At 38.7% G+C, this 12,150-nt stretch overlaps 1 protein-coding gene across 1 annotated transcript in view; it reads right to left on the reverse strand.

Annotated features, from left to right (window-relative positions):
* ITGB1 (integrin subunit beta 1) overlaps positions 1 to 12,150 on the reverse strand; it is a 46,672-nt gene that overhangs the window by 14,603 nt on the left and 19,919 nt on the right. Inside the window, exons 3-9 of the mRNA XM_058532741.1 lie at positions 11,334 to 11,419; positions 7,844 to 8,066; positions 6,148 to 6,318; positions 5,416 to 5,654; positions 2,464 to 2,619; positions 944 to 1,039; positions 274 to 363 (exon numbers count right to left, since the gene is read on the reverse strand). Coding sequence (XP_058388724.1) covers positions 274 to 363; positions 944 to 1,039; positions 2,464 to 2,619; positions 5,416 to 5,654; positions 6,148 to 6,318; positions 7,844 to 8,066; positions 11,334 to 11,419 — 1,061 coding nt within the window. The remainder of the gene's footprint in view (positions 1 to 273; positions 364 to 943; positions 1,040 to 2,463; positions 2,620 to 5,415; positions 5,655 to 6,147; positions 6,319 to 7,843; positions 8,067 to 11,333; positions 11,420 to 12,150) is intronic.

Raw genomic sequence — 12,150 nt, forward strand, 5'->3', positions numbered from 1 at the left:
GTTATGTTGCACACTTGCTTTCCAACAAGGAGACCTATTCAAACGGATACTTACTCCACATGCCTTTATCATATTTTTGCTTTGTTTAGGCTATGCCAAAAATTATGCTTTTGTAAGAGAATATAAGAGTTTTTCCTCCAGATATATAGAATTTAAGTTTTATGTTATCCTCTGGGCTTGCTAAATTGTGTATGAAGGGAGTTTTACTTTCTTTGAGCAAAGTACTCTCAACAGCATACTGTCCAAAACAGATATTATTTAAAATGTACTCACGTTGTAGGCATCAATGATCAACTGAATTACATTGCTGGAATTCGCAGATAATGTGCCTACTGCTGACTTAGGGATCAAATTTTTCAGTTCCTGCAATTAAAAGATAAAACATATACAAATACTATTCATTCAACCAATCAGCATATACCAAGTCCCTAATAGTTACTTTTAAATACCAGTTTCCTATACATTTCCTAAATAACTTAAGTAGTCAGACCTAAAAAAACTAGTTTTAGGGGCCAGCCCGGTGGCGCAAGCGGTTAAGTGCACGCGCTCTGCTGCAGCGGCCTGGGGTTCGCCGGTTCAGATCCTGGGTGCGCACTGACGCACCGCTTGTTAACCCATGCTGTGGCGGTGTCCCATATAAAGTAGAGGAAGATGGGCAAGGATGTTAGCCCAGGGCCAATCTTCCTCAGCAAAAAAGAGGAGGATTGGCATTGGATGTTAGCTCAGGGCTGGTCTTCCTCACCAAAAAAAAAAAAAAAAAAACTAGTTTTATAATATGTAATTAAAAATTAACATAAACCACTTTCGTAAAATCCAGTCTGTCTAGTGGATGCCATTTCCCCACTTTCAATTCAAACATGATTCTGCCTCTAAGGACTAAACAAAAGGGTCCAGAAATTTGTTCCTCTTTTTATGTCACACACATATATATATATATATTTACCTTGTAAACAGGCTGAAATTCTTCAGTAACTGCAAAAATCGTCTGAATGTTATTTTCACTTAGTTTCTGGACAAGGTGAGCAATAGAAGGATAATCCTAAAAAATTAAGTAATAAAATTTAGTATGTAACTACATCCGATCTATTCTAGTTTTTCAAGGTGTGTCACATGTTGTCAAGTCAGCTCCGACTCCTGGCCACCCTACGAATGAGTGATGTCCACAATGTCCTGTCCTCGACAGCCCCACTCAGCTTGTGTAGACGCATGCCTGTGGCTTCCTTTATGGGGTCAATCCATCTCACACTTGGTCTTCCTCTTTTCCTGCTGCCTTCTGCTTTTCCCAGCATTACTGTCTTTTCCAAAGAATCCTGCCTTCTCATAACGTGCCCAAAGTAGGACAGCCTCAGTTTTATCATTTTTGCCTCCAGCGATAGATGAGGCTTAATTTGCTCTAGGACCCACTTGTTTGTCTTTCTGGCAGGCCAGGGTATCCACAGAGCTCTCCTCCAACACCATATCTCAAACGAATCCATTTTTTTCCCGTCAGTCTTCTCCACTGTCCAGGTTTGGCACTCATACATAGTATTGGGAACACGAGGGTGTGGGGAATCTTGGCCTTGGTCTCTAATGACACTTCCTTACACTTGATGATCTTTCTTAATTCTTCCACTGCTGCCTTCCAAGTCTCTGTCTTCTTTTGATTTCTCGGCCGCAGTCTCCACTTACAGTGATGAGTGACCCAAGATAAACAAAATCTTAAACAATTTCAATGTCTTCATCTCTGCGTTAAAGTTCTGTGGTTTTTCCATAGTCATGATTTTTGTCTTTCAACATTTTTTGAAAATAATAATGATTTGCATACATAACTGGATTACTTACACAAGACTGCTTGAAATAACACAAATATTGCTGAAATGGACAGTGTGTACATATGCCGTTCTAATCCTCTTCTAACTTTATGTGTATAAAAATTTCCATAATAAATGCATATGTCAGAACAATGAAATTAAAGAATTGTCAGTAATTATAGGTTGTATTATTTATCACTTATGAAAAAGACCAAGATTCAATAAGGTTTATTTCTTGTATAACTTGAATAATTTGCCAATCTTTATTTTCAGCTGAGGTGAGGTGCCTACTTTTAAAAATAATATATAAATAAGATAAGGAGTGTAAAACTATACAAATTGTTTGTTTAGAAATAATGTCAAATTCACTAACCAAATGACGCATGCAAGTGAGAGGAGACATAGCTCAGGCTGAGGCCAGGAGGAAAGTTATTTGAGCAGCTCCCCTCACCCGACTGGGGCCCTTGTCTAAGCGGAAGGAAGCAAGTACAAAGCCACATCTTCAGAAACAGCAATACCAGTTTTCCTGCACATTAGGTTAGGGCCCATACTTACCAAAATAACAAAACCCCAAACCCTGAAAAACCCACAAGCCAGTCACCCACATACTCTTAGTATTAAACACTAAAATTCAGCACGAATCCATTCAATATGTAAGGAATTAAGCACTTACATAATAATGGCTCATTGTATATACATCATTTTCCAGGTGACACTGTCCATCATTTGGTAAAACAATGCCACCAAGTTTCCCATCTCCAGCAAAGTGAAAGCCAGCATCCGTGGAAAACACCAGCAGCCGTGTAACATTCCTCCAGCCAATCAATGACTTGAAAAGAAAATGATTTCAATTTCAAAATACTACTCACAATAATTCAACATAAATCTTTTAATCTTCATATAGGCTACCATTGTACTTTTAACCTAATGCTGTCTCTTCTCTATCTTCTCTCTTCACACTGCTCATGATTTTGCTGATAAATGCATGGAGCACACTGAATAAAGCTCCTCCATCCGGATCACTATAAAACTATCTCTTTTTTTTTTTTTTTGTGGTGAGGAAGATCAGCCCTGAGCTAACATCCATGCTAAGCCTCCTCTTTTTGCTGAGGAAGACTGGCCCTGAGCTAACATCTATTGGCAATCCTCCTCCTTTTTTTTTCCCTTTTTCTCCCCAAAGCCCCAGTAGATAGTTGTATGTCATAGTTGCACATCCTTTTAGTTGCTGTACGTGGGACACCACCTCAGCATGGCCGGAGAAGCGGTGCGTCAGTGCGTGCCCGGGACGCGAACCCAGGCCGCCAGTAGCGGAGCACAAGCACTTAACCGCTAAGCCACTGGGCTGGCCCCTGTAAAACTGTATCTTGCCTGGTTGTCCATTTCTCTCAGCTTTTTTAAAAAATGAGATCTTTTAAAATCAATGTCTCTCCCCGACTAGACAGTAAGCTACCTCCTTGTGGGGCAGGGACCACATCTGGTTTTGCTCATCATTGTATCTCCAGTAGCTGGCACAGTGTTTGGTGCACAGTTGCTGCTTAATGAGTATGTGCTGAGTAAACAAAAATGTCTCAGCCCATACCTTCCTTTACCCTACTGCTGCTGTCTTGTTCCCATCCTTCCATCCACCTTTGCTCTAACTTCTATAGCATATACCTCCTTTATTGGCCTTCCATATTAGGCCTTCCTTTCTAATTATGGAAAAAATTACCTTCTCCAAAGACCTGACCTGCTTGATTCCACCTATTCTAACTCATCAGTACTATTTATTTGTTCACTGATTTTATTCTCCACCTAATTCAATAAAGAATTTAAAGTAACAGCAAAATCCTCTTCTCTCTATGGTAATTTTGTAATTATATTTGTCTAAATTTACTCAACATATCTGTATATCCCCTCATAAGACTGTAAATTCCTTGAAGGCAGGAATTAAGTTTATTAATGCTGGCAATCCAAGTGGAATGTCTATCTTTTTTGCATCTAGAAAAGTAGGTGGAACAGGTGCTCTCAGTCAGCATGACTAACACAGAAAGACAGTAATGGCCAGGATGTGATGGCCCGTTTTAACCCCACAAGTGGAGGCATGGTAGCGGCAGCCCAAGAATGCTCTCTCCACAGTGAAGGGCTAACAGGATCACAAATGAATGGCTGGAAAGAAGAGTCAGGCTGGGCTCCACCTGGAATATTACTCTTTCTTCAGCTTTAAAAGCAGATACTGGGCCGGCCCAGTGGCATGAGGATTAAGTCAGCGTGCTCTGCTTCGGCAGCCCAGGGTTCGCAGGTTCGGATCCTGGTCGCGGATCTATGCACCGCTTGTCAAGCCATGCTGTGGCGGCGTCCCATATAAAGTAGAAGAAGATGGGCACAGATGTTAGCTCAGGGCCAATCTTCCTCAGCAAAAAACAGGAGGATTGGCATGGGATGTTAGCTCAGGGCTGATCTTCCTCAGAAAAAAAAAAAAAAAAGCAGATACTGTCCTTAAACCACAACTACCCCAGGGAGAAGTCAGAAGTAACGAGAGTGTAATAGCTAATGCTTGCTGAGTGCTATTGGCACTTTACATGGATTTCTGCATTTAAACTTCCTAACAGCCCTGTGAGGTGTATCTATTATCAACCCTTCTGGAGGAGAAGGAAACGGTCCTCTAGAGTGGCTAAGTAAACTGCCTAGGATCAGTGGTGGGAAAATTTGAAGCCAGGTCATAACAGTCTGAAGACTGTTCTCTTCACCACTGTACCATATTGCTATACCTTGTTATTATCTGGATACCAGCTAGCACCTAGCAGAAACTGGTTGAAAAATAACCATTAAGAAGAATCTGGAATCAAGGAAGGTCTTCTAGGGAACAGGGGAACTATGAGGGAAAAGGTGGGGGGGGGGGGATGAGACAGCAATGGGTACTTATGACAAAGTTTACCTCACAATGTTTTCTAGTTTCAGCTCCAGCTAGATCACTAAAAGGTCGTCTCAAAACCCTCAGATGGTAAATGGGTCATAAAATTCTAATCACTAGTCCAATGGAGATGAGCTTGCTACTACTGAAAATCTTACAATTAAAACTACAAATATTACACGACTCCTCAAAATACATGTTCCCATAGAGCTTACAAACCAGGACTTAAAAAGGTCTTTCTTTTTGAATTACTAAGACACGGGGAAGGACACGTTTCCAAGACAATGAACAGAAGAAAACCGACCAAAGGAAAAGGGTATCTGAGACGCTGTTCCATTTGAGCACTTTTAATGCTCCCGGTGATACCTCAGATAGCCTCAAGTCCATCTCTGGCACGAAGCCAGAAAGTCAGGACACCTGGGCCTCTCCTAAACACCCAGAACACCAGCTTAAGTACAGCAAAACTGCCCCACTGCTCCAAATGGTGAGCATTCTGGCTTTTAAAACCCCGTGTAAAGGAACTAACTACCATCGTTTAAATAGGGACAAAATGATTAAATATGCTTTTATAAAACACTTGTAGTTGGAGAGGATTTAAGGGATTAAATTCTGTACTTCTCTAGAATAACCACGTATGATATGGTAATTAAGGTAATTTTTTCTACAAACTGATAGTAAAATCATAGTTAAAATTCACACAAATAACATCCCTTCATAGAAAATGAATGTACTTACTCCACAAACCGCAACTTGCATGATTGCATCAAAGCCACCTTCTGGAGAGTCCAAATTTCCAGATATGCGCTGTTTACCAACAAGTTCATTGAACACTTCCCCTTTATCAGTAAGACTGAGCACATTTTTGTAGCTAAATGGGCTGGTGCAGTTCTGTTCACTTGTGCAAGGGTTCCTGAGCTTGGCTGGTGTTGTACTAATGTAAGGCATCACAGTTTTCTCTACAAATGAGCCAAACCCTGTGAAGGAAAATGCATAGAGAGAGATGGATAGATGGATGGTGGATGGATAAACCTGCATTTAAAAAAGATCAAGTATGATACCACATCTAAGTCAATCTTTATCTTTAATAATAAGGTTTGGAAAGGAGATCATCATAATACGAAAAATGCAGGTCTGCAGTGAGATTAGGCTGTACAGGCAGGTGTGGTCATATTAATTAGTAATGAAATAGAATCTGAGTATTCAACATGTTTATAAAATAAATCCGCAAGTGAATAAATAAATTCATTTCACCATCTATGTGGTACAATCTGCGTCAAATAACATGGCAGCATGCAGTAACAGAGCAACAAGAAGGCAGAAACATCATTAGATGTGTGACAGGAGTATCAGTCCTTTCAAGAAAGAAAAGGCAAAAAACAGGCCTATTTATCTCACAAGGATGTGGTGAAGAACAAAACTGCCATGACTCCTACAAAGGAAAATTATTAACTTATTCAAGATTCCTACCAATTCGGAAGTCTGAGGTAATCCTCCTCATTTCATTCATCAGATCTGTTCCAAGACTTTTTACGTTCTCCAAATCATCTTTCATAGAGTAGGAGAGGTCCATAAGGTAGTAGAGATCGATGGGATAGTCTTCAGCTCTCTTGAATTTTAATGCAAATGTCTGTGGCTCCCCTAATTAAACAGAGATTAGAAAATAAAATTAGCTTGCCAGCAATTAAAAGCAAAAGAGAAAAAACAAATCGGATTTACACAGTAAACACTATAAAATGAAATGCATTATTGCCATAATTTTTACAAAAGTCTGGGCATTCCATAGGTAACTCAGTGGGTGTGTACTCAATTTCATTCACAAATACTTAAAATGCCAGGCCCTGGGGATGCAAGATGAAGAAAACACGCCCAGTCCACAGTGGGCGAGACAGACAAACAGTCGATCGATAACTATGACAGAGGAAAGCAAACAGATGGAATAACAGAAATGAGACTGGGGTGGGCACTGCAGGGCCCATTAGAGGGTGCACTCGACTTCTCAGGGACTGAAGCTATAAGTGAAGACTGTTCTCTGCTTAATGGGACGCCGCTATACAAGTGAAAAACATAATCTGATTTTTACTCTAGAAAATCTGGCAAAAAGTTTTAAAAATGAATTACAGAGACAGAAACTTGTTATGAAATGATAGCAAAAATCTACGAAGAATTCAAAGAAGATCTGAACTGAAACAAGGAGGAAGGAGAAGAAGATGCGCGAGAGGAGTCAGGTGTGAGTCACTGAGGAAATACAGGAGGAAGAGAAGGCATAGGGGAAAATCATTCAATCTTGAACTTGCAGATTTTCTCTGTATAGATTTCTAATAGGCAGCTGGATAAATGGGTTTGGAGCTTAAAAGTCTGTGCTACAAATACAAAATGGTTTTAAAGCCATGAGAGAAGAACCAACAATTAATTGGACTGCAAAGAGGAAGGAAGAAAAAAGACACAAAAAAGGAGACTGGAAAGCAATGTTAACAGATAAGAAAAAAACTAGGAGTGATATCGTAGAAGGCAAGAGGAAAAAGCCTTTCAAGAAGTTCAAAGGCGTCAGTTGGTATAGAAAGGTTAAAAGAAAAACAAAGGCCCTGACAAGGGTCCACTAGGCTTGGTGGTTCAAGGAAACGGTAGAGCTTTGCCACAACAGGTTTAGAAGCAGAAGCCTGACAGCTCGGGTTAAAGAAGGATGAGAGGGAAAGTCACGGAGGCCACTCTTCTGAGAGCGGGGCGGAAACGGGACAGAGCAGGGAGAGCGCTATTTCATTTCAGATGCGGGACTGCCATAGATTCTTATAAAAACCTTAATATTTTAACAATACTAAACAAGTACAAAGGAAAAAATGGGTTAAAATGTTTTCTTTATATTACATAATTATACCAGAGGATGGACACTTTTATTTTTAAAACTCATTAAATCTAACACTTTCTGAATGTGTAACAGAATTTACCTTGGACATCAGGCAACACTTATTATTATTTCAAGCATACGTGTCTTACAAATTGCTATATGTACAAAAAATTTCTAAAATCTAAGGTATTCCACGTTGCTATTCGACTGCCAGCTCACATGTGAAAATGAGCCTTCAACGGAAACTGGTAAGAGGCTGATATAAAGTTGTCAAAAAGCGCAAGTAGAAACAAAAGTTTCCATAGAATTAGACTTTTGTACCTGATCGTAATTGCAAAACCAACTGCTGTGGTTGGATCTGAGTGATATCTTCCGGCTGGAGCTTCTCTGCTGTTCCTTTGCTACGGTTGGTTACATTTTTATTTTTCTTTATATCTTTGGAGCCTCTGGGATTTTCTATGTCATCTGGATGGCAACCCTTCTTTTTTAAGGCTTCTAAGTCATCACATCGTGCAGAAGTAGGCATTCCTTCTTGTAAAAATGTCTAAATGACATATAAAATATAGGTATAAATAAAAAGTATAGTGCTCGAACATTTTATGTAATCATAATTGCAAATACACAATTAAATTGTAAAAATCAAGTGATACATCTAATGTACTTCATTTCTGGTTTTCAGACAGAATACTCCTTTTATCCAAACCATAGGAAGAGCTCCTGTTTAAAACAAACAAAAATCTTTTCCTTGAAGGTAATATCTTTATTATTAATATATTGCTAGTAATTTATTACTTTAGTAATACTTAGGACTGACCTAGCTGTACATTTTAACTGTCCCCCTTCAAATTCAGAGGATCTAATCAAAGAAATTTCTCCCATGAAACCACTTATTCAGCATGGTTAACAGCCACTAATAATGTATATACCCAAATATTAGACAAATATTTTTTCCCAAAATTTCCCTTAGAAAAATCCTTAAAAGTCTCTCAGATTATATAGCATTCTACATCACAAGATTTTAAACAACTCAATGTTTAGGGAAAACATATTAGCCTAAAAGCATCTCAATTAATGATGCTATTTTTAAAAAGGGACCAAGAAATTTAGCACAGATTTAGTAAGTATTCCTGGAGGTTTGAAAAAATTTCAAGTATTGGCTATTATTATAAACAAGCTTTTAAAATTTATTTTAAAAAAGAATATAGTAAGTGATTATATGACAAGGGTCATGAATATATTTTCACAGAGTGATTTAAACAAAAATTAAATAAAAAAGGCCCTAATGGTATATAAACAGTACTTGTGGCTTAGTGTAAAATTTCCCGTAGTGACATGATTTCAAAATGTGTTATACCTCAAACAACTTAGACGGAAATAAAAATTTTGTCAGATGACTGAAGAAGTACCTTAGTGAAAGCAAAAACACTGCTGTTAAGATGCACATAGATTCTGAATCAAAGTTTTTCATGAAATGTGAAAGTGGGAGAAAAAACAATGACAGTGTGTGTTGTGTGTGTCTCATTTTTAAATGTGTATATACAACTAAATCAATTAACTATAATAACAGACACTTAAATCTTGCACATATATCCCTAAAAATTTTGTATTTAGTTGGTCAAAACTTTTTTTTTTTTTTAATCTTGACACCAGGAAAATGAAGGAATGCCTTTTACTTGGGGTCATTTCCTGTTCAGCTTTATACGGTATTTGCTTATTACCTACCCATTTCATGGTGCTGTATGAAGTGAGGACATTTAAATACAAAGAGCACACAGTGGTTTAGAGTAATTATTTTTTAAGGCAAACATAACCCTAAATGAGAGCATTTCCGTAATTAGAGAAACAACAGGAAGGGAATATCGGGGGTCACACAGTTCAGAGCTGCACTACTTTCATGTATTATCAACCCTGAAATATTACCAAAGCACAGTAGCCTAGTATATTATACATTTCCAAACGTTAGCCAATCCAGGAAACTTTAAGATCATAACACTCAAGTAAAATTACACTAAACATATTCCAAAATAGCCTTGAATAATTTAGGAATTATGCTGCAAAGATCAAAGGCTAAATTATTTAAGGAGTAGTTTGGCTTCAACCCCAGATAAACTATAACCTTCATAAAATGGATGCTGTTGTTGGTAACGTGGGTACCACTAACTTAGAACTTTCTAAGTGAAACTGCTTTAGGTTCAATCAATTCTAATTCTTATACCAACAGAGATAAAGCAGGCATTTCCATGCCCATTTTCCAGACAAGGGAACCAAGAGTTCAGTTAGGGGAGCCTTGCTGAGACAAGCTCACAGCACTCCCTCTTCCTCCCCTGGCTCCACTTTAACTCCAGAGCACCATTTTTAGGAGAACACAAAGTAACATTACAAAAAATTTGAAATAACAAAACAAAAACTTCTCATTTTGTCTTTCGTATGTTCCAACCATATGAAATATCTGATATTTGACCAGTTACGCCTACAAAACAGGCACTAGAAACGTGGGGTCAAATGCCTGAGTGAAAACAAACAACCTTTGACCTTCTGATATTATTTGCTCTGAGTAAACTATATATCCTCAAAATGACTTCCCTTTACCTCCTGCTCTGACTTATTCATTCATTCATTCCTTCATTCATTCACTCGTTCAACATTTAGTAAGCTTTGTGGAAGGTACTGTGTTAAGCAATGTATAGAGATGACAAAAGTGAATAAAATTTAAACCCTAACCTCAATGGGCTTCTATTAGGATGAAAATCAATTCTACGCTAGTTTAACTCAAATATAATTAGGAAGGTTAATTTATACCTCTCCCATCAAAAAAAGGGAAAATCTAGGGGCTGGCCCAGTGGCCTAGTGGTTAATTTCTGTGTTCTCCGCTTCAGCAGCCCAGGTTCGGTTCCCAGGCATGGACCTACACCACTCGTCAGCCATGCTGTGGTGGCAACCCACATACAAAATAGAGGAAGACTGGCCACAGATGTTAGCTCAGGGCGAATCTTCCTTGGCAAAAAAAAAAGTGGGGGGCGGGATATAAAACAGTTAAATTAAATGGCTAGAGTTTTTTTGGGAAGCTGTCCAATAGAAATAGAATGCACACCACACAAGTGAGCTACGTATGTATTTTTTTTTTTTTTGAGAGGAAGATCAGCCCTGAGCTAACATCCATGCTAATCTTCCTCTTTTTGCTGAGGAAGACTGGCTCTGAGCTAACATCTATTGCCAATCCTCCTCCTTTTTTTTCCCCAAAAGCCCCAGTAGATAGTTGTATGTCATAGTTGCACATCCTTTTAGTTGCTGTATGTGGGATGCAGCCTCAGCATGGCTGGAGAAGCGGTGTGTCGGTGCGCGCCTGGGATCCGAACCCAGGCCGCCAGTAGCGGAGCGCACGCACTTAACCACTAAGACAGGGGGCCCGCCACTACGTATGTATTTTTAAATTGTCTAGTAGCCACACTAAAAGAAAAAGATAGAAACAAGGGAAATTAATTCTAACAATATATACAAAATATTAGCATTTCAACATTATTAATATTTTTTTTATCATTAAGTGTTCAAACTTTAGTACGTATTTGAGGGTTACAGCAATTCTCAGTGGGGACACCCATGTTTCAAGGGCTCACTGGCCACACGTGCCGGCAGCTGCTGTGATGAACAGCACAGCTCTAGACCATCACACGGTATCATACTCAAGAGTGGATGCCTACTCAGTAAACACTGGCTTAAGGGAAAATTCACATCCAGCACTTCCCAAGGATAGTTTTGGGCAACACTAAACAACCAGGGAATGAACGGAAAGGCCTTGAGCGATCTTACTCACTGAGTTTGTGCACCATCCACAATTTGGCCCTGCTTGTATACATTCTCCACATGATTTCGCATTTGCTTTTAAACATCTATTTTCATCTGTCAGGAGAAACAACAGACCGCTTTACTTGAAGTTTCAAGAGAGAAAACAATGAAAAATCAGGATCACAATGACAACGCCATACATATGAACGTTAAATATGAATACTATGAACCCAGTTACTAAGCTGATCCAGACCTACCCCAAAGAGAGGTGATCTGGGATCACCTTGGCAGAGAGAGCCATAAAAAGACATGGTTATCTTTCTTGTCTTCCATAGCAAAAACAAGGTACCATTAACCTATACAGTTATCCTTTTTTTCAAAGGCATAATTTCAGGATCTATCACATTGGATGGTCAGGACTGTCAGGAGTTTTCTTACAACTGGGTAAAATATGACTTCTTTTCATTTAACTCATATGACCACACCCATACCCCCACAAGCATCTTGAACAGCTTTCCCTTCATTTTCAGTATGTTAAATACTTGAAAGTCCATCTTCATCCAATCCACAATCCCGTGATTCTTCAGGCTCTGTGTTCAAAGTATGTCTTACATTTCTTTGGATTCACCTAAGGATGAGCATGCCTTTCATGTGGTAGGCACTAACGTGGACTGTCTCCAACGTATCTTTTCTGATTACAAACCTAACATAACACTCATTATAGAAAATTTGGAAAATATATAAAAGCATAAAGAACAAACTAAAAATCACCCATAATCCACTCACTAAGAGATAATTACTTAAGTTAACATTTTTCGTATATTTCTTTCCAGTCTTTTTTCTAT

The sequence above is a fragment of the Diceros bicornis genome, chromosome 36 (assembly GCF_020826845.1).
Source record: "Diceros bicornis minor isolate mBicDic1 chromosome 36, mDicBic1.mat.cur, whole genome shotgun sequence".
NCBI lineage: Eukaryota > Metazoa > Chordata > Mammalia > Perissodactyla > Rhinocerotidae > Diceros > Diceros bicornis.